Source organism: Stegastes partitus, unplaced genomic scaffold, assembly GCF_000690725.1.
Source record: "Stegastes partitus isolate 25-593 unplaced genomic scaffold, Stegastes_partitus-1.0.2 Scaffold106, whole genome shotgun sequence".
NCBI lineage: Eukaryota > Metazoa > Chordata > Actinopteri > Pomacentridae > Stegastes > Stegastes partitus.
Genome location: NW_007577837.1, coordinates 495,409 through 518,643, shown reverse-complemented (window position 1 = coordinate 518,643; position 23,235 = coordinate 495,409). Strand labels below are relative to the sequence as shown.

Sequence of the window (23,235 nt, the reverse complement as noted above, 5' to 3'; positions counted from 1 at the left end):
CAAAGCGTTTGGAAAACTACTCACTCTGCTAAGTCTGCATGATTTTAAATGAAGCCGCAGCAAACTGGTCTTTAGTGTTTTAAACATCTTATCTAATGGTCAAACGCTCGCCACTCGAGGATTTTATTTACTGTGGTTCAACAGCTGGTTGGACCTTCTCCACGCTGACCAATAGGAGGAGGCGCTGTTATCGGCAGAGAAAAAAAAATCCTTACAGTCGCCATGATACAGCAGCGGAAACGGGTGAGAAGTAGCTAGAAAACAAAAGAGAACACGCAGTCGTCCTCGCGATTTGGTATGCTCTTGCAGGTAAAGATGGGATCCTTTCTGCTACACTTGGTTTATTTCCACTCATCTCGTTTCAATCTTTTGTGAACGTTGAAAGCGCTGTCGTCATTTTCCGAAGTAGGACTTATTCGGATAGGAAGTCGGTCAGCTTCAAATAATTGGGGCTCTGTTAGCTGTTAGCTAGCGAGCTAACCCGAGCTAAGCTAAATAGCTCGCAATTGCTTGCAAGTCCAGCATTGTGGGGCTTTGTGTGTGCTCGGCTGCTCACTATTTATCTCCGTGATAGTGATTCCTGCTACTAGACGCTAGCTAGCTAGCGGCTAACTAATGCGTTGTTTCGTGGCCTAGTGTTTATGCGCAACTCAGTGCTTTGCTATTATGTAAACAACAATTGCACAGTATCTTTTAATATAACTTAGCTCAGCACGTTTGGGAAGAACGTTAAGGTCGACTAATTGGTAAATTCCACCAACTTAATGTGTCTTTTCCGTCTTGCTAGTTAGCAAGCGAGCTAGTTAGTTATGTAGCGTTTGTTATGTATAGTTCGATAGCAGGCTATTTAGGTTAAGCTAGGCTAATCAGTTAGCGACCATGAGAAGAAAAATCGGCTAACCTAGCTATTTTTACTACAAAATTTAAAATGCACTTTATTAATTGTGCTATGTAAAGCGCCACATAGTTGTTAACAACCCAGTTTTCCAAGTTTAGTATGACAGTTATTGTACTACAATGTTGAGTTTTACGTTAACTTATGTAACCACAATGAAATCACGGTCTCCATAGGAAGCTGAAGAAATGCAAAGTGTATTGCTTGATAAACGATCGATGAAAACGTATGACTTTATTTATATCTTTATCAAAAGCGTGCCACTTTTGATAGTTTGGATTAGCTTAAATTGTCGCTGTCACTTTTAAATGTGCTAAGTTGGTTGCTTAAGACTGTCAGTGCAGATACGGTTACCTGATGAGCTCGACACTTCACCTCTTACCTAATTAGGAAAATGACAATCTTAGTTTCAGGCCTCGCTTATGTATTCGTATTTATTCTTTAGACCCTTCGTTTTTTAATGGCACGTTAAGTCCAGATTTTCTCTTTAGTGTTATAGGAATGCCCAAGGAAAAATATGACCCGCCGGATCCCAGGCGGATGTACACAATTATGTCCAGCGAGGAGGCAGCCAATGGGAAGAAGTCATACTGGGCTGAGCTGGAAATCAGTGGTGAGTATTGTTAGGGACTTTCTGCTTTTGTAGGTAAAGCCGTGATATTGACTTTGCACTGCTCACACACATCTGTTGATGCTGGGGAAGAGTTGAGTCAAATTAAACAGTTTTCCAAAATTAAAATGCAATTTCTCTATATTGACAGTTTTAGGCACAGCTAATCACTAGATTGTCATTGTTCAAGAAAGATAATTTGAGATGTAGTTATAAAGTCTCTAGCTTAAAATGATTTTGTCTGTCTATCTGGGAAAATATTGCAGCCCAGAAATGATGCTCAAGCATCATCTTTATAATTCTGGAATCAGCTAATCTGTATTGACCCATTCAGCCCAGTTATTTCCATGTTTTTTTCATTTGGTGCAAAGGGAGTTGGATTCTGCTGCTAACATACTTTCCCCCCCGTGACTATAGGCCGAGTAAGGAGTCTCAGCACAGCCCTGTGGTCTCTCACCCACCTCACTGCCCTGCACCTCAGTGACAACTCACTGTCACGCATCCCGCCAGACATTGCCAAACTACACAACCTGGTGTACCTGGATCTCTCATCCAATAAGATCAGGAGCCTGCCGGCAGAGCTCGGCAACATGGTGTCTCTCAGGTTAGTTATTTCAGAGTATTAGTTTACCCCTAAATTTAGCCACAACAAAAAGGAGTGTCACAGAATTCTGAATTCATTTGGGAAATCTCATTTACCATAGATTCACAGGATGTCTGCTCATTTTTTTCTTGTGTTCTATTATTTTCATGTCTCATTTATTTATTTTTTTCTAATTTAATATAAAAAGCCGCATTAAAAATCAATCTCAAGTTGGCAAGCATTTTTTAACATTCTTGATTTAAGCAGTGTGATAAAAAATGTTTCTGAAAAGTAGCTATGATGGTGGTTTCTCAGGAGGGCAGGTTTGTAATGATCCAATTCCCATCTGTCCTCCACAGGGAACTGCTTTTAAATAACAACCAGTTGCGGGTTCTGCCATTTGAATTGGGGAAACTGTTTCAGTTACAAACACTGGGGTTGAAAGGTGAGTGGCTCATCAATGTTTTTTTGTGGCCATTCTACCCCTAAAATCCTGTTTTCTTGTGTTGATTCAACCCAATTGGCTTTTCCTTTACCAGGAAACCCACTTGCACAAGAAATTATGAGCCTCTACCAGGAACCTGATGGCACGCGAAGACTGCTCAGCTATTTGTTAGACAATCTGGCGGGTGCTATCAAGCGCAGTGAGTCTCTCCACCCCCCTTACTGCTGTTGTAGGACCGGAACAAGAATTGTATATTGCCTTATTGTTGGTGTTAGTTGCCCAAAGTTAGGCTAATCAGTATATAAGGATAGAACCATTGTGAATCCAACAATTTATATGCTGGTAGCTTCTTTAAAGTTGCTGTGTGACACCTGCATTTATGATGGCACGCATATTCAACCATTTTCTCTCTGCTCAGTACCAACAGAGCAGCCCCCAGCCCGGTCATGGATCTCACTTCAGGAACCAGACCGAACACGGCCCTCAGGTAAGGATAACATACATAAAACACGACTTTGAACAGGTGCATGCAAAGGATTTTTCCATTGTGGAGGGGTGAATTGCAGAGTGCTGTGATAAGTCCAGCCATGCGGGCTTGATGCAAATGCTTTTCCACCACACCTCACAGAAAGGTAATGTTGTTGACCCGAACCGCTTTTGAAGCACTGCTCCTATAAATGCATTATATTTCCTTTAACATCTCACAATAATAGCATTCAGTTGGCTTGTTGGTGGAAAGCTTTTAGTGCAAAGCAGCTAGAAAAGTTCACTTTATATAAGCAGTAACTTTTAACACAGCTCTGATGTGGCGAAACAGGATAAGAAAACAGTGAAATAAGGTTGACATGTGAATGTACAAACAGGAAAACGAGTGACTCTCAACTCCAAACTACAGAGGTTCAGGTAGAAGGCACAGATATTCTGAGAACTAAACCCAGAGAGAGTATACAGAGATTTCTCTCTAGTCTCCAGCATAGTTAAGCCGCTGAGGGAATGGAAGGATACTGGCAGGGTTTGGGCCACGGTCAGCTCTGCTCCCCAGCAGGACCACATCAGCCCGGCTCAGCATGGCTATCCTGTGCTGTGAGGTTGAAGTTGAATTAGTGTGGCTCAATATGGATTTAGCTTATGCCTCCGAAAAATAACTGTCAGCCATAAAAATCAGTTGTTTGGGGCGGTATTGCCAAACTGCCGATACGAGTGTGTGTTCTGACAGTAGTAAGGGTTCAAAACTGTTTTTGTGTGGACTGGGCTTAAGCCTAAAGCAATACTTCTAACACATGTATATTGCATATACACATTTCCTGTGGTTGAACTGGAGCAAAACAATCTTATCAAAACATTTTCTTTCTAAAAGAGCCACAGATGTCAAGAAAATCTACAGTATTCCTCAGTTTCCCATGGGCTAAGCATGTACTTGTGGTGATTGACCCTGTTGGGGGTGGCTGTAACATTTTGACTGACTCTGTGTTGTTTACATTTGCAGATTATTGTATCACTGGAGTGCAGCTGTTAACAAGGCTTTATGTCAAATTGTACTTCAAGGCAGAGATTTTGTAGAATATTTTTTTCTATGTATAGACGGGAGAACTAATACAGCAGAGAGTTAAGTTTTATTTTATTTGCGTAGTTTAAGGCTAGTAATTGAATAAGTGCATAAGTCTCTCTCCACCTCTTAAGAATATTGAGGAAACCAAAAAGAACAAAATGTATTAACTTCTGTATTTCCTCTGTCTGTTTCTTCCCTCAGCACTGTTCTCAGTGATGTGCTACAATGTGCTGTGTGATAAGTATGCCACACGACAGCTATATGGCTACTGCCCCTCTTGGGCTCTAAACTGGGAGTACAGGAAGAAATCCATCATGCAGGAGATCCTGGGTTGTAACGCTGACATCATCAGTTTGCAGGTGAGGGATGTCAAAGCATGTGTGAGGGTTTAAAAAAAAAATGTATCAATGCAGACCCCATAAGAATTGAAAAAAAACAAACAAAAGTGGTTTGTGGCTGGTAGAGGGACGTTTCTGACCACACATCAAGTGATTACACCGAAATCAACTACTGCAAACTATTATGCAATCCAGTAACACTGCAATAAATGCTCCCTTTGTAAAGCATTATGTTCAGTGTTGACACTCACTGAACCGTAACACCATTTTCTTAATTTCCTTGAAAGGGCCCAGATTTTTCACACTTTACGTAAGGAACTGATTATCGCTAGGCATTGATCAATTATTGGTCAGAACAGTGTGGATCTGTAAGGAATGAATGGTTTGTTAAATAAAATCAAACAAACCTTAATGGGGGGAACAAAATAGATTTATTTTTTTTACACGGAATGAAACTCAGCAGAGCAAAAAAGACAATCCAGAAGCAAAACATAACTTTCAAACTAATTATTTGTGAAGTTGTGAAACCTGCTGGTCTTTTTTTATTATGTTATTCCCGTCTGTTTACAGTTCCACCAGCATCTTTCTCACTGCTTAGGCTTTTGCCTTCAAAGTCAACTTTGCTCTTGCACTGCCACCTCTGTCTTTTGCACTGTCTGACTTTTTGTTTATAGTTCTGACACAAACCTCCATGCCTGCAAATTTCTTTCAGGTATGTGTCCCTATTGGCTAACAAGTTTTTGGAGACTGCTCAGTATATATATATATATTCTGGCTAGTCGGCCTGATTTAGCCCTTTACATCTGTTTGATTCGTTCCTTCTCTCTGTGCTCACGTATACTGTATTTGAATCCAGCTTAATTCCCAGTAAAGCTGTTTCCATCTCCATATTTTTCTAGTTCTGTTGTCAGACAACGGAATAACTACAAAATAGTGACAAGGGATGGGTATTGTCAAAATTTGAGTGGTGTTATTACAGAACGGAACACAGTTTACATTATTTTATTTTATTTCAATCAAATGCAGGAATTGTTCTCGGACAGTATTTGTAGTCTGCAGTATTATTAGTTTTACATGAGACAAAAGTACATTAACCACTGCAAGCATCAACATTCATTTAGAGAAAGGGGAGAACAAAGCAGCACAGTTTCATTACTCATGAAATCTTCTCTGCTTAGAAAGTGAAACTGAACCTCTGAAAAACAGTTGAGATGATGCTCTCACCATGTGGTCTGACTTTTTGAGAGTAGCCATAGATAAGCAGTGATCTAACTAATGATTACTTTTAATCATTAACCCATGTTTGTATAATTTAGTTAACTCTGTGTGTGTGTTTGCTGCTAGCATAACTTACACAGCTGAGGCAACAAGAGATCAACGACTAACCAGGCAGTTGAAACTGTATGTAATGAACTTTTGCTGGTGTTCCTCTAGTCCTGTCCTACAGTTAGCTGTTACTCTACAACTCCAACTAGTTTTCATCAATTACATTTTAGTCTAATTTCTGTTTAAATTTTTAAAAATCTTCTACGCACTCTGAGGCTATAGCTTTTGCCATCTTTGTATACCAGTGCCATGGTTACGGTTGCTATTCTAGTCTACGGTGAGGTTAATGGAAAAGGCTCAGTGTCCATGTCCTTCTGCGCTGTAGTGATGCAACAGATGGACGCTTCTCAGTAAATCCAGTTAATGTTATCGTTTCCAAACTCTGGCTGCTTGAACAGAAGCGCTCTGTCTCTGTCCGTCCTGCTCACCTAGCATGAGCATTACGGTGTACCTGTTTCCTCCATTAAAGAGCAGCAACTCATTTAGAAGATGATTCACTCATTTGTTCACTAACATATTGTTTGCTGTCTCGGATAACATGGAGAACATTAACACAGATTTATTTCTGGAACAAACGTTTAGAGGATGGCTCAGATGAAGTGCCATCATTAATTCTGGAACGTACTCATTCATTCTGACAGCAACAAGAACGATGTCAGACTGGAAGTAATGTGAACATAACCTGTGTTATATTATCTGTGTTAAATAAACATACCTTTTTGTAAAGGTAGGGGGGCGGCTTACATGTTTGTAGTTTGTCTCAGCTCTTGTTTGTGCTTTTTGTCTAATTATTATGTTTAATTCATAAATCAGTTTCTTCCTAAAACTGATAGCATCCGATAACATTACTGGTGGACACATACAGTTATTCAGTGTAAGGCGCTTCTGAGTAACGGCAGTACAGCAGGCCGGCTGCCCCTTAACACAAGATATAATGGGCTGCAGAGGAAACTTAAGGACCATGAAGCTACAGTGTGTGGTTTATTTGTTGTTTGAAAATGGCACATTTTGGTAGACTCCTAATCTTTAAATACCGTCTTCAATATTTAAAAAAAAATTAAATAGATTAAATGTATATGATTCAAATTCTCATTTGGAAGCAACTACTGCAGTCTGACATGTTACTACCTGTACAACAATGTTCTGCCCACAGCATCAAAGGAGAGACAAATAAATAGCCAGTCAGCACTGGGCTCCATATTTGTTGGAAACGCTTGAGAAAAAAGGGCGAGGCCAATCAATTTTCTTTGTGTAGCTGCAATTCACAACATATATCATCTCAAGCCACTTAACATAATGAGGTGAATTATAGAGAAAAGCCAAACTATTTTCTTTGAGCAAGCGTTTTTTTTGTGAAAGTGGGAAGAAAAACTGCTTTAATAGGAGCTTAAATAATAACCTCTGGTAGAACTAGGCTCAGTGTGGGTGGCCATCTGCTTCACCTGGTCGGGGTTGAAGTAAAGGAGAGTGAGAGAAGCATAGCAGGTAGATATCAGACGAACAAGGCTAAGAGAGCAGTAAACAGTGGGGATGTGGGTGAGGCCAGTAACTGAAGATCAGAAACGTGTTGCTCCAGAGCCAGAGATTCCTGCAGAGAGAACAAAACACAATCTATGGGAGAGAGAATATTCAAAGTTAGTGACATGCAGTGCTGATATGTAAATGTATGAGGAGAGCATAGTAAAGGAGAGGTGCTCAGTGCATTATGGGAAGTTCCTGAGCAGTCTGCCTGAATTTATGTTTGGGTGTAGCATAAGCAGCAGAAAGAGAGGCAGATTTTTTTAGGTACAGCCGTGTGTTACTAAAGTGCTTCAGTAATGGGGTATTTCATTCAGTGGAGTCAAAAAGAATGGCTTTCATTTCAGTCGTTTGTGTCTCTGCACCGTTTTAAGCATAATGCATGTTGTCGTGAAAGATGCCTAATGCTACCGTTCACGTTTCAATTTGTTGAAAAATGTAGAACTTGATTACCGTCTGACACATAGTGAGAGGGACGTCCCGGTTGGTCTGCCTTTGTGTGTTTGAAGTTACTTTTGCATTTGTAAAGTGCAACAAAGGAAAAGTTCATAAAAAGTTAAACTTAAACACTAAATTATGTGTTACCAAAAGTGGGTTTTTTTTCCACCTGTATCCAAGCCTCCAGTGGACTGGGTAGTTTCTAAAAAGTTATAAACAGTCCTTTTTATTCATTAGTGCAGAATTATCTGAAAACATTTGCCTTGTTTGTTCGTATTGTGTCTTCTCTTCCCTCCTGCACAAATGTTAAGTCATGCAACAGTTCTTGCCTTTACTTTTGCACGAAACATACGTGATTTGAATGAAAAGGTCTCCTACACTACCTTCTACACATTCTTGTATTCTAAAATGTTGAATGTGGAACAGCTGCTCTCCTTTTTGGAGGTTGGTATTTGTTGTACTTGAACTTCCTCTTGTTCAACTTGGCACTTGTTTTTTTCTTTTTTGATTACAGGAAGTTGAGACTGAGCAGTACTACAATTTCTTCTTGCCTGAGCTGAAGGAGCAAGGATATGACGGGTTCTTCAGTCCAAAGTCTCGAGCTAGAACTATGTCGGAGTCTGATCGTAAACACGTGGACGGATGTGCAATTTTCTACAAAACAGAAAAGTATGTGCCTACAGTTATGCCATTATTCTCTCATGGCCTCTATGCTGGTCTTCCTTCCAGTTAACAATTTAAGATTTTGTTCATAAAGGCCAGAATCACCAGCAGTGAGTTCATGTCCAAAATAAGCACTGAAAGTAGTGAGTTATTGTTGTCTTCAGACAGCAACACCATCGACTGGTTATGATAGAGCATTTGTAACCCACATGTTACCCAACTTTCGTGCATTAGCACATTTTTTCAGAATAAGAGTGTTCAGTGAGCTTATATCTCCCATTTTCCAGCTCTATTACCCACTAGCATAAAACTGAGTAGACCTTCTGGGTTTGAGTTGGATTGTGGGTAATTGTAGGTGCTGCATTTTGACAAGGAAGATAAATTGTTGGAATATTCTGATTCTGCTGCATCAGCTGTGACGGTTTGTTTCCCTGACCATAGTCTGACAGTGTTGTATGGGTGTACAGATGGTGTCACAACATAACAGTATAAATCACCCACTACAAAGGGTGGTTTACTGTATAGCTTTGGATCTACATGCTCCAAAAAATAAGCTAGAAGCTTTTTTCAAACCAATATTTTGTTCATGGAAGGGCTTTGCTAATGTTTTTAGTTGCTAAAACAGCAGTAATCTGAGGCTGAAGTTATATGTGTTGGTGAAATTAAAGCAGTCTTACCTTATGGTATCTTGATCGCTGTGTTAAATACATGTTTTTGAAATTTGAAGCCCACAGAAGGCTGAAGTTTCATCCATACAGCAGCTGGCAATCTCGATGTTTGATGAATTAGATTAAGTGGATACAGTTATAAATTTCCACTCTCATAAACTCATAAAAACTGTAGATGTGGAGCGACTGGAATACCGCATGAGTGCAGAAACCCACAACAGGGAACTCCTATTTTAATTCCTGGCCAGCGGGACCTTTAGTGTATGCCATTCCTCTTCTCTGTACCCACATTTCCTGTCTGCCTTCATTGACAGTCACTTGTAAATTTTTATTTTCCTTTAGCAATGAATTAATATAGTGATGAAGAGAGCAGAGTTGTAAGGGCATGCTGCTTTCTGTATTTGTATTTAAATCATGTCATGGTGCCCTGATTGCACCAATATTTAGAGACATTAAGTCCTGACAAAGTACACAACTCTGGTCGGGGGACTTATCTTTGGGAGTTTGGGAGAATCATACTCTCTGTTCCAATAGGAAATTAGATTAAAAAGAACACCACTCCATTCAGAACCAGTGCCACTTTAAATTTAGTTAATGCTTTTATTTGCCACGTATAAGTTCTCGATTCCATCTATTTGCAGCATGTCCTAAATTATGTATTTGTTTTTATTCATTTATTTCTTTTTACCATGCTTACTGAACTTGTTTTAAATATTTTTTCCTTTGTCTTTCTCTTATCTCCAGGTTCAGTGCAGTGCAGAAGCACACAGTGGAGTTCAACCAGCTGGCCATGGCTAACTCCGAAGGCTCAGAGGCTATGCTGAACAGGGTGATGACAAAGGACAACATTGGGGTAGCTGTACTGCTTGAGGTCCGCAAAGAGATGATGGAGATTTCCTGTGAGTACACGGCGTACTATGATCTTTTGTATTGTAATATGAATCCTGGCGCCCAATTTAGACACCTAGATCTGGCTCATATGTTTGCCCTGAATACCAGCTAGCCAATGAGAAGTTGGATTTCCAACACACTGGATTGTCAGGGGTGTTGCAGATGCATATGGTGCATAAACAACTGGTCTTATGGTGGTGCTTTTAATTTGTCTTAAGTACTGTTGGTATAACGCCACCCTTTTTCCCCTCATTTCAGCTGGAAAGTCACTCCATGGCATGGAGAAGCAGCTGCTCCTGGTTGCCAATGCCCACATGCACTGGGACCCAGAGTACTCTGACGTCAAGCTGGTCCAGACCATGATGTTCCTGTCAGAGGTGAAGAACATAGTGGACAAGGCCACACGCAGCCTCAAGTTGTCCTCTGTCTCTGGTGAGACCAATGCCATTCCACTGGTGCTGTGCGCTGACCTCAACTCCTTGCCTGACTCTGGTAAGGAAGCAAGACTAATACAGCTGTGTTGTATCTAATCACAGAGGGAATGTGAATAAAAATTATACAAGCACTGAAGGTACCACAGCAACAGCATCATTGCAAGAACAGATAATTGCAGTGTTGCGTAGTTTGTTTGCTGGTGCCCTCGAGGAAAAATAATCTGTTAACTTATGTTATGCATGTTAGCACAATTTTCAAAGTTTTTAAAGTGAATAATGTGAGTGGATGACCTCCTGACCTTTTATGGGTTTTAGAGCTAGAACATTTAGTCAGTGTTCAACAGAAAATGAATGGCAAAGTGTTTGGATACTTGTGTATTATACAAAAACATCAAAAACATTGGTTCCAGCTTTTTAAATGGGGATATATTAAAATTCTTGCTTGACTGTTACCTGAAGATTCTGCATCTGACTTCACAGAATTGTGATGTACATACTTCACATTTCTAGACCAGACAATTACTTAATAGAGAAAGTAATCAGAACAGGTTTTTCCACTTCATTAGCAAGGAAGAAAGCCAAGTTTTTACTGTGCCTAGACGTTGTTGCACATAGATTTAACATCTAATTATGACTAAGAATCAAATGAACCGGCTTAGAACGCTGCAGTGCTCAGTTGCTTTAATATAGAAAACTCATTACATTAAAGAAGAATAGAAAAATCTAAATAGAGATTTGATGAACTGGGTATTTTATCCCTCTGTAATATAAGAATGCATATTAATTAATGATACAGTTTCTTTCTGACAAAGTTACAAATTATAGTAAGCAAGGACATGTTGTGGTTCTTAGTTCATTTCAATATTAAATCCCTGTCACGGCAATAACCACCTGTACCCATAAATGATGAGGCTCTATTACATATCAGCCTTGATATGGGGACTGAGTAAAATAAAATGAATGACAATTTTAAAAATGCAAGAATTAGATATATTTAAAAATAAAAAATAAACAACTACAATGCCTCCAAGAGAATAGAGGTAAGAAATGAATGGAACAGAATTTGTGTCTGAAAATATTACTGGACACAGTCTTTTGTTTGTTTCTTCTTAAATGCACCATATTTTATTTAAGTATGTTTGGCAAGGTGAGGATAATCCCTATGTTTTAGCTGTTTTTTTCTGTCATAGGTTAAACAGATCCATTTAAGGAAAATCTCAGTCTTGCAAAGCAGAGGAGATTGAATTACTGGTGTTGTGTGCTGATAGTAAACTACAGTACACAAAGCTTCTGCCTCAATGAAATGCTATTTAGTGGCACAGCTAGTAACTGTAAAAACACACTTTATTTGGTCTCATGTCACATGTGCTTCTTGACCTTTTTTAAATTCTGATGATGACGACGTCTCCTCTCTCCCTCTGTTCAGGCGTAGTGGAGTACCTGAGTACTGGCGGAGTGGACTGCACCCACAAGGACTTCAAGGAGCTTCGTTATAGTGACAGTCTGACCAAATTCAACTGCAATGGCAAGAACAGCACGTCCAATGGCAGGATCACCCACGGCTTCAAGCTGAAGAGCGCCTACGAGAACGGCCTGATGCCTTACACCAATTACACCTTCGACTTCAAGGTAATTGTACAGACGGCACCCAATTTTCATTTCTAATTGTGTTTCATATTGTGTGCGCAAAAAACTATCCTAACCTATGAAGACTAGAATGTAAAGATGTTTGAAGGTGGATTGAATTATTGGTTTATTTGCACTCTATCAAGGATCAATCAAGTGCAACATTTTGCAGAGGTCACTTCTCTTCTTCTCTCCTCAGGGTGTCATCGACTATATTTTCTACTCCAAGCCTCACCTGAACGTGCTGGGTATCTTGGGCCCTCTGGACCCTCACTGGCTTGTAGAGAACAATGTCAGCGGCTGCCCACATCCTCACATCCCCTCTGACCACTTCTCCCTCTTTGCTCAGCTGGAGTTGCTCCTGCCCAATGTGCCCCCCCAGGTCAATGGGCTCCATCTGCCTGCACGCAGGTAGTGAGACCCTGCCACACCACCAGGGGGAGCTGCAACCACAGCCTCTCCCTATCAACCCTCCTCCCTCCCACTACCAGCTCTTTCCCTCCACTACACTGGAGGAGGAAGACAAAAAAAACACAACCTGTAAAATATTCGTACAGTGAGGTCTGGCTGACAGGGATTTCGTATAATGTTATAGATATTCTATATTTTTCTTTTTTCTTTCTCTGTTTTTCTTTTATGTTCTTTTTTTAACTGCTCGATTCAGTCCTGTTCGTGTATCATATTTTGTGTTTTGGACTCCCTTTCCCCCTCAAATCCACCGACCCCACCCACTTTGCTTCTGTCTTTCAAACTAGAGGGGATGGTAGCTCGTTCAGATTTGTCACATAGGGCACTGTTTGGTTTTAGGAGCGAGGGGAAACTTTCAAGTGGCTGTGGGGATGACGTTCACCCAAAAGGCTCCATAGCTGATGGTCTGCCTGTCTGTCTGTCCTGTATAAATCTGAAACCAGCAAAGACAGCAGACTTGTCAGTCTCAGACCTCCATCATTGGCTTGTGCTTGTTTTTCCCTTGTACTTTGGGCAGCCAGCATATTTTCTCAGTCTTTCTAGAATACGCACATTTGTCGAATCAAATGTGGTAGGTTTAGAGCAGCTTTTTGCTGGTAGTCAAGTTTCCCCGGAGGTGGATGTAGCGCAGCTCGCACGAGGTGAGATTTCCCTGCTGTCATTCTGTGGTGCTGAGGCCTTTTGTGTGGTCATGGCCTCCCGTGGTGCTACAAGATAGTCTACACCTCTGACCCCGGCCCTGGTACATTAGGTACCAAAACCCACAGATGCCTCGAGAAACCAGAATTGCGACCCTACATTTGCCCGACTTCACATGGGGCATTATGTAGTGTTGAGTTATCAAGGAAAGACGTTGTGAGAAATTGAGAGCAGCTACCATCCTGTTTGCAGACTGTTTCACCCCAGCTTGTATAGTTGTTAGGCTAGTCTTTGTGCTTAGGAGCTCATGTGGCCCATGTATCACCTTTTTTGAGCAAGGGGCAAGGGATTTAGGCTGATGGGCAAAGCGACGGGGGGCTGTCACAAATCTTTTCTTTGTCTTGATGGCTTTTAGGCAGAGAGAGCGAGTAATGGCTGAAACACAGGAATAAAACCAGCATTCCTCTCACTGTCGGGAGTTGCCATCCAACTCCACACATGCAAGCTTACAAACACACACACACACAGACACACACTTGCATACACACACACACACACACACACACACACACAAAGGTAATTTGCAGGCAGATCTGTAGCACTGTCTCCGAGGCCAGTAGTGACTTTCCCCAGCCATAAATTCCATACACAACAAGCAGTGGTTTTTTCACAAGTGTTTGTACAGAATAGAAACCTAGACTCAGTCTTTACATGATTGTATATGAACCACAAAAGACCTGTTTTCTGGCGTTTTTTGTACGAAGAGTAAATTATGATCAGATTTGAGAAAAAAAAAAAAGATTGTATTGTAAACTATGGCTAAATTTTTATCCAGTTAATGTTAAGATGAATTGATATTACCAGCTTGTACAAAAGACGTAAGAAGAGGTTGTTCAAGGCGTTCGCTGTCACTACTTTGCACTCCCTAAGGATTAACTGTAATTAATGTATCAGTATTGTTTTATTTCTTTCCTCCCCTCTCACTCTGCCCTTGGTTTGATTTGCCGGCATATTGCTGCGTTGTAAATAGACACTTGAGTAAAACGCTGCCTGTTGCTTCTCGCCCATTAACAAAGCCATTGATCCACACTGCTGCCATCAGTTTTGACAAAAGGACACGCAAGGATGAGTCACATCTGTTCTTCTATATATCTCACTCAGTAGTGATGTGTGACTGACACGACCTATTTAAATCCCCACATGTACATCGTGCCTCACTGTAGCAGTTGACGTTGTCTTGCACTATTTACATGCGACGAACGCCTGAACAACCTTTTCTCCTTTTATTTTTAAATACTGTTGAGACATTTGTGAAGATTTTATGTCCTTTTTTTTTTTTTTTTTTTGGTTTTTGTTAATGTTTATTTCCTTTTTTATGAGCTGTGACAATGTTATGATGATGTGTATATCCTTCCTATTCATTGAGCTCTCTAGTAATCAGGTATGCTTTCTCCACCGACCCTCTCTGCTCTCCTTAGGGAACGCGAGTAGGGTGTCTTATCTTTATAAATCCACTCTGATTGTTTTGCTCCCTCTTTGTACCTTAGCACAGCTCCATGCCCAGGCCCCAGAAATACCTTAGCCCTTAGCTTCCTCCCTGGCCATGAATTTTAAATCTCCCTAAGCCTGTCCGTCACCCTAATACCTCCCTCCCTAAACCGCCCAACCTCAGACTTTACCTACACTATATTATTCAAGCTGTGTCTTTTAAACCCCTTTGCTCAACCACTTTGTATAGTTTTCCTACCCTTGTCACTGCAGCTATAGTGCCATTTGTGGACCCCCCTACCTCTGTATTGGAAAGGGTGGAAGGCCCACTTTTCTCTGCTTTTTTTGGATGAACAAGGGATGAGGGTCAGTGAGCTTAGCCGTTTTTTTCTCTCTCTGAAGGCCAGGCTAACGTGTGGCTATGAATGAGATTTGTTACATCCCAAACACAAGTGAAATCTGTCGGCAGTGAGATGATTTACTTCAACAATCATGCTGTTTCACACATGTTGAGCACTTAGTAGATTCAGATGCAGCTCCCCTCACTCTCTGTCCCATTAGTGAAGATCTCATCACTTTATCATATATGTTGAAATGACATTTTTAAAGCAAGAGGGAAGCAAGTAAATAGGAAGTATGAATTAAGTCCTCAGATCAAGGTCTCTTGTTCCATTTGTTGCCCCCCTACATGTTTTTTTTTTTTTTTTCATTTTTAACTTTTTTCCAGTGGAAACCAATGTGTCCAGTTTGATTTCTCTCCTGAATGGCATTAGTATTGTAGTAGATTTAAAGGGTAGCTTTTTTGTAAAGTGTGAATAAAAGATGTATCTCATGTTTCCTTTCTAAAAAGATATTGAATTGTGTTGTTGATGTGTAAATCATGAATTCTATGATGGTGTTATGTTTGCGACATTGTTTTTACTCAATATTACTTTCCCCATTTACTCATCCCATCACAAACCAAATCCTCTGTAGAAATCATGATACATTGTCTTGATGGGTTGATTAGAGAAGTTGAATGTTCCTGATGATGCCTCGCAGAATGAAGGATTGAGTGCTCATTGGCGGAAAAGAACCTGCATCATTGGTATCGGTCAAAACTTTCAGCACAGGGATATTCAGTTTCTTATTTTACTCTTTCAGCTTTATTTGGATGTTGTATGGCACTAGCTGGAGAGCACTAGTGCCTGTAGGTTAGGGCAGCAGAGCTGTCTTACTCGTGGCTGCAGTTCAGTGCTAGAGAACACCGTTTCGACGGGTGTGAAACGTGTTTGTAAGACTAAGCTACTGATGTGCCACTAGACTGGTCCTGTAATGATTTTTGAGTACTACTAGTCCATCTCATTCTGTTCTTGTGCATCACAGTGGTTAAACCTGTTAAACTAGCTAGCTACTATTGATAGTCACTTATTTGACTCCTAAATCTTTTTGGTTATCGACACCCCCTGCCCCCCCCCTTCCTCTCCGTCACTTCTTGGTAAACCACAGACTGCTTTTGACTGAAAATCTGTCAAATCAGAGCTGAGTTATGGCACCCTGTAAGCTCCAGTGAGCGATCACATTGTTGGCTTTGTACTTTTTTCACTGTTGCATTGTGTTTCATAGTTGGCTCGTTAGGCGTAGAATGATTTCCCAGGCTGCATCTCTTTGTAATGGTGCGCACCAAAGCTGCTTGTAGTTCAGTTCTCTGTTGTAGAGCGAATTCGTACACCAACTAGTCATATTTCCTATCCATATCATAGTCTTCATGAAATGTAGGGCTGTAAGGAAAGCAAGGTACTTTCGTCCTTTTCCTTGAATCACATGAACACCCATGTTCATACTCGTCACCGTTGTTGGAGTTTGGTTTCTCAATTCATCAACTCATTTCAAATGCGTCCTTTTTTTTTTTCCCCCCCAAAAAAACTTGGCAATAATACCCAGAAACATTCAGACACATTCAGATTCTTTCAAAAGTTTATCTGGAAAATGTAGCTATTTCATATTTCAAACTGTGGTTGTTTATTTTTTAAATTCTCCCTTCTTAAACCTTCCAGACTGTTTCTTTACCTGAACACCCTTTTTACGCTTTTTTTTTTTTTTTTGGTTCTTCCCTTTTTATCATCCATCTTGTATATTTGCTCATCTACTTCTCCCTGCCAATTTAGTGGTAGTTGTTCAATGATCAGGATCGTCTATCTGTAGTCAGCTGAGTACATATATTGATCTGTGTCACTGTGTTTATGCACTGGACCAACTATTGTTTACCATTCATGAAATACCAGCAAAAAAAAAAAAGAAAAGAAAAAAAAAAGAATAATGACAAAGCACTTGCACAATGTTGTAGAATGTCCATTAACCCAGATGAGAAATCAAGGCAGCTGTTTTCAAATCAACACATACTGTTTTAAAATGAAACTGAATGGTAAACAATGCTTTCTGTTGTACCCCTTAGCCGTCCTCTCGATTCTCTTTGGACTAGTTTTATTCTTTTATTTTTTCTTTTTGACTACAGGTTCTGCTTGTTTCCTTTACACCTACCTATGTATTTTCCTACTTCTGGTTGAAAATAAATTCTGTATTATCTGTTTCAAGCTGTGTCACCTCTTATTCTTTGCAATGGATATTGAAAATAAATTCTATATCTGTTCTCCTTGTCTAGCCTGCTTTTTCTTTATTTTATTTCCTCCCAGTCTTTCATAAGCTTTGTTTAACACTTGACACTATATGTGGTGATTGTGGGAGTTATTTTTGACTATTTCTCTGCTCATTTTTCCTCTTTTCAGTGACCTTATCAGATACTTTAGATGTAGCAAACATGTGAAAGCATGCGGATCACCGGCTTCGTTGACAAATGTGTCTGCTGTCTGCCTTGCTAAACAACAGTGTGAGTTTGTTTTTAACTAGATTCAGGAGCATTATGTGGCGACTGTTAAAGCGGCAAGTGTGTCAAACAGCTGGTGGAGGCTGGATGATGAAGCCCAAGAGTACGTAAGTTTGCTGTTTGTTTATTTCCAACCAAACATCGCAGCAGCGTCATTAGAACATCTGAATATCACTAACTGTTGGTTTGAAATCTTTGTAGTCACACGGTTCTCTGTGACACACTTTTCCCAGACTGCTGGGTCATAGGGACCACCTTGGTTGAAGCCTCTGTGTCAGCAAGTACACTCACCCCCTCCTCCCCCCCTCCCCCCCGAAGTGTCCTTTAGTAAGACACTAAACCATTATTGGCACCGCGGGTGCTGTTTTGTAGCTGAGCCTGACCTTTGATTTTCCTCCAGAACAGCAAATGAAAAGAGAATTTCCCATTGGGGATCAATAAAGTTTAACATTAACATTTAATACCCTAAATAGGCTAAGGATGACAGTTTGTGTATTATCATTTGTGAGCACATGGTGGAGCCAAAGGATCACCTCAAGATAAACGTTGATCACCCATCTGTCCATGCACTCTACTGACAGTGATCAGGATTTATGATGCCAGGTCTGAAACAGCCGAGAGTAGTCTTCTGTATCATCTGTCCAATAAAAACATACATACATTTTAAATTACGAAGAAAAAAGTTGAGGGCTGAAACTTAAAAGGAAAACCTAACGAAGAACATATGAACCCTAACAAAAAATGAAATAAGCATATAAAAATGTGTAAACCATCATTTATCATGTCATCACTACTATAATTTTCATTTCAAAATGACCTTTTCTTCAAAAGCATGTGATCATTTCTGAATGTTTCATTTTTAAAATTTGACTTTGGCCCATTTACTTTAACAGTGCTGACTCTCTTTTCAGTCACATCTCATACCATAAGCCAACATTGAACACCTGCTACCAAAGTTATTCTGTAAGCTACAGTAGAGAGCAACTTCCAAGAATTATTAGAGGCAGCTGATGTAGAAAAACATGGCATGCAATCAACTTCTTTTCTAAACCAAGTCTAGACGTGCTGCATAGCTAACTATCTAGTTCAGCTTGAAGTGAGTCCATGACTGAGTCTGTCATGGTGGCAACCTAAGAACCTGTTGGTGGAAACTTTTGGTGAAAGAATCCATCAGAATGGACATCTTTTGGGCTTGGCTGGGTCATGAAGCAGCGTCCAGGTACCGTCGTGCCAAAAAGGCTGCGGCAGTGGCAGATGCATAAAGTCGGGTGTTGGTGGAGTTCTGGGCCGTAATGGAGAAGGATTTCTGGTTTGCTGGCAAACTGTTGAATATTTGAGAAAGGACTTGGTCCAGGCTGTGTTGAGATGGGACAGCTGATCTGAACTGAGGATGGTATTGGGCGGTAGACAGAGCACGTTGAGGAACTCCTCAACCCAACCAATACGTCCTCTGTGGAGGAAGCAGAGCGTGAAGACATGGGAGAAGCCTTGCCCATATCCTTGGTGGAGGTCGATGAGGTAGTTTAGAGATACGAGAGTTACAAGATATGCCCTAAGATGCTGGCGGCGCTGGACGTTGTTGAATTTCAGTATTATGGTATTTTGGTCACCAATGACAGCATGGCACTGGATCGTCAAGGTGAAGAGGCAGCTGAGCTAGAGGGCAAAGTTCTTGATTTACCAGTTGGTCTACATTTCAGTCCTCAGCCATGGTCTTGAGCTCTGGACAGTGACTGAAAGAATGAGACTGTCGATACAAGTGACTAAAAGGAGTTTTTTCTGTATGGTGGCTCAGCTCAGCCTGAGAGGTAGGGTGTGGAGTTCGGATATCTGAGGGTAGTTTGAAGTAGAGCTGCTGTTCCTTTGTGCCACAAGAAGCCAGCTGAGCTGGTTTGGGCATCTCATTAGGAGGCCTCCTGGTTGACTTCTGAGTATGTCTGGGTAAGGGTTGACCAAAGGGTAGCCCCAGAAGGATTACATATCTTATGTGGCCTGGGAATGCTCTGGGATCCACTAGGAGGAACTGAAAGCATTGCTGGGGAGAAGAGGACATGTGGAAAGAAGATGAAAATGGATTGATGTACAGTGTGTTAGCCCTGTTAGCATGCTCACATTGGCATTACTCTAAATAGACACAGCTTGTCTTTTTGTTCTTCACTGAGTTGCATGTCTCTAAGGAACATTAGATTCGACGTGTAAAATGAGCAACTTCAAAGTAATCAGTCAAAGTTGGTGCAATCTCTTCACTTTGATGGTGGCTAATAAACCAAGCTAACAAATCTGCCAAGCTTGTTTGCTAGCTAGCTAGCTTGGTAGCATGTGCAGCCTTGTTAGGGTTAGCAAATAAAAAACTGTTTATGTCTGTTTAGTTCCAACTGACTTCACTTCATCACTGTACATGTAGCGAACAGGAATTAACTCGCTAAATCTGCACTAGTTGTAGATCTTGTCAGCTTAAGATAGACTGAAAGGTGACAAGACAGTGATTATGGAAAATGACATGATCAAATAAGACGTAGAGCTTTGAAATAAAAATGCACAGCACATAATGACTTTGAAACTCAATAAAATAAGAATAGAATGACATTTAAAGTAGGCTACTGAGTTAAGCTTTAATAATTTATGAAATTCTCAAATGATTTTTTAAATTTATATGTATTTTACACAATAAATTACTGTGATGACTTATTCCATATTGAAGACTTTATGGTTCTGTAAGAGCAAAGTCATAGCAGCTGCTAAAATTATACTCCAAGGCTTAATTAAAAGCCAATAGACTACATAGAGCCTTTGTTCTGAGAAGGTAAACAAAATGTACTTTTAATGCTTATATACCAATTACAGATGTTTATAATTACAAAGGGGGTTAATTGTTGTATGTGCATACACTGTGTTGTTTACAACGTGTATGTGATGACTGCCAATTAAGACTTAATTCTTGACTGAGTTGCGTTTCTGCTTTTCTAGAGCTTCATCTGACTAGTGCTGCCATGTTTACTTCACTAGTCACTTAGTAAACCAATAGAAAACTCACAATGGTTTTGGTATCTGATTAAGTCATATAGTTGAAATCACCCATTCCAGCATATCGTTTGTGAGCACGTTCTGCTTTTCTCTGCTTTATGTTATTATAAATGAAATACTTGTGAATTGGTCTCGCCCCGGTTGCAGTACTTTTCATTCTCCCTGATCCATATGAACGTTTTATGCGTTTGTCCAGTCCAATTATAATATGCTGCCAATTTAGGGAAACGCTATCGAGATGTAACTAAAAGGAGACAGGATGTGACACTTTAAAAAATGCCTTCATTTCCTTTCAAAAGTCCAAGCTCTAGTTGAATCTACGGCGCTATGGAAATGTCTACCTGTATTACAAATATCCATCCAGTAAAGCGCTCCTGCTCCTACGAACATCAGCTAAGATGGCATTGTTCGGCCACACAGGATCTGAACCTGCCGTACCTCTATTCAATATGACAGATGTATTTCTAATGCACCGCACAAGTTCAGGAATACAGTAACACGACACCGCTGCATTTAGTTAGTGTTACACCCATTATAAGCTAATGTGTCACAGCCATAATGATAACAAGCAGCGTTTCAGTGGATGCACAAACTGAGGCTTGTTTTGTGTCTAACTGAATGCTGTTTTGTGCCTGTGAGATGTTGTCAGTTGTCTTGGCTCACACGCGAGAACGTCACTTCTTCTGCTGAGTGTATGAAATATACAAGGCTTGAAACACGGCTGACAAATAAAGCGAGTCGGAATCTGAAACACTACTGGGAGGAAATGCAAAATATTTCACTAAACTTACTGTGAGGAAGTATTAATATATGCATGTACACTTTCACTCTATGCTTTATGATTGCTATAAATTCTATATTAACAATTAATGTATAAAGGATTTATATAGATCCTGGCGTTAAGAAAATCTTTGCACCCTGATAAACCTGCTGCTTTTGTAAACATATAAAATACTGACATTTCAGGTCTTCAAATCACTAATGACAATTTCCAGTACTTGCAGGCCTTGATGTGAGTAGAAGTAGAAAGTTTTACAGTCCAACACTGTTAACTTCACTCTCTTCATCTTGCCACGAACCAACACACAGTACTAGTGAGACCGCTGCACAACCAGTTTTTAATCAGTGTGATATTCGCTCCCTCTATTTGTTGTGTTTGTAGACTGTGCAAACTGATTAACATTTCCTTCAAACTGTTGGGCCCCCCATACTGGGTAAGAACATTTTGCAGAACATAGTGGACTCCGATACTTAAGTGCTGCAGCTGTACCCATGAAATTAGTGCCAGTTAACAAACCTTCCGGGGATGCGAGCCACCATCTCTTCATTATAACGGTGCAACACATGATGAAGTGATTGCAGAAGAAACCTGACATACTCACCCACAAATGCGAGCAAATCTTTACCAGATGCCCGGCACAGGAAAGACAGCAACACAAAAAAATAATAATAAAACCATGTGAAGCTCTGCACAGCGAAACAATCATAAACAGAACAGGCGTCAGTTTTTAACAGACATCTATACATAGCGTTAATAAACGTTTTAATGCAGCTGAAGTTGTGCGCAAAAAGCCACAATGCTCCCTATTATGACACTGAAATGGACTGTAACAGCAAATACAATTCTCACTTGACTGTGCTCATATGGAAACCAGGGGCTTTAAAAACATACAGCCTTAATTCAGGGGAGTTAATCTGTTTGAAAGGAGAGCTAGGAAGTTGGAAGGCAACATCAAGGGCTGTCCAAGAGGCAATTTTCCCTCTTAAGGTCGCAAACTATTTCTTATTTTAAATGGAATTTCTTGTAGGAACAGCTGGCCAAATGTGTTCTTGCCTGTTAGTGGCCGTGAGAGGGAATGAGGACATTTGTTCAAATAGAGAGAAAGAAAGTGGGAGAGAGAAGACAGACTCCTCTTTACTTCAGCCCAGTGTTGGCGGTCTATCTGTCTTATGTTGACGTGGCAGCATGATTGCGAAGGCTATAAAGTTCTTCGCAGATGTAGTCTCTCTCCATCTCTCCTCTCTTGTTCCTGGATGTTTTCATGCTTCTCTGTATCCTCCTTTGCCCCCTCCCCACTCAACTATCCCTCCTTTTTTTTTCTTAAGTCCCTCTCCTGAAATTCCCACTAGTGTGTCGAAGTGTGTGTGTGTGTGTGTGTGTGTGCGTGTGCATGACTACTAGGCCAGTTGCCTGTATGATGTTCAGCCAACTCCTCCTAACACGCTCTCAGAATACTTCTTTGGGTTCCATGGTTGTGGATTCAAGTTGTAAAGCTCCAGAAATGAGCACATAAAATATAGCTGCGCGTGTCTAACTGTGACTGGGTCTGCCAGACCAGACGCGGAGCTAACGCAGCCGACCTGAAAGTTCCTGGAAATGTTCGTTCAGTGGAAATCACCTCAGAATGATCCTGAAGCTTCGCTGAACAGTGACAGAAGAGAGTAAGACAATCTGGTGCAAATCTGACCGAAAGCTTTTTACTGTGGAGGGAACGACACCTGAGCATTTGCCTCTCTATAAACAGCACATGTTTGTGCCGGCGTGTGTGTGTGTGTGTGTTTTATTAGTCTGTTAAACTAAGGGGTGTGACTTTGTTCTATTAGAGAGGAAGGTGAGATCGTGGAGTTACCAGCAGCAGCTTTGGATGAAGATGTGCACTGTAAAAAAAAAAAGAACTGTAAGCTGATTTCACTAAAAAATTTCCCTGCTGCTTTGAAAAAGTCACGTATCTGAACTTAGGTAAATAGTTCAAAGTGTTTAGTCTGAAG

The 23,235-nt window shown here is 40.5% G+C and overlaps 2 protein-coding genes across 2 annotated transcripts in view; both read left to right on the top strand.

The window, feature by feature from the left end:
• Positions 1-221: 221 nt before the first annotated feature.
• cnot6a (CCR4-NOT transcription complex, subunit 6a) lies at positions 222-17,208 on the top strand. The gene is made up of 12 exons (XM_008277719.1): positions 222-309; positions 1,387-1,508; positions 1,923-2,109; positions 2,448-2,533; positions 2,628-2,732; positions 2,952-3,020; positions 4,284-4,441; positions 8,217-8,371; positions 9,778-9,932; positions 10,183-10,416; positions 11,785-11,987; positions 12,184-17,208. The coding sequence occupies exons 2-12, from the start codon at positions 1,397-1,399 to the stop codon at positions 12,397-12,399; spliced, it is 1,680 nt and encodes a 559-aa protein (XP_008275941.1). The 5' UTR covers positions 222-309; positions 1,387-1,396; the 3' UTR covers positions 12,400-17,208.
• A 1,791-nt stretch (positions 17,209-18,999) lies between these two features.
• LOC103354394 (A disintegrin and metalloproteinase with thrombospondin motifs 2-like) overlaps positions 19,000-23,235 on the top strand; it is a 196,811-nt gene continuing 192,575 nt past the window's right edge. The window contains exon 1 of the mRNA XM_008277741.1: positions 19,000-19,081. Coding sequence (XP_008275963.1) covers positions 19,000-19,081 — 82 coding nt within the window. The remainder of the gene's footprint in view (positions 19,082-23,235) is intronic.

Excerpts from the sequence above, each read along its gene's own strand:
- cnot6a (XM_008277719.1), top strand. The coding sequence starts at position 1,397 with ATGCCCAAGGAAAAATATGACCCGCCGGATCCCAGGCGGATGTACACA. Across the intron at positions 9,933-10,182 it reads AGAGATGATGGAGATTTCCT|CTGGAAAGTCACTCCATGGC; the intron begins GTGAGTACACGG and ends CCCTCATTTCAG. Across the intron at positions 11,988-12,183 it reads ATTACACCTTCGACTTCAAG|GGTGTCATCGACTATATTTT; the intron begins GTAATTGTACAG and ends TTCTCTCCTCAG.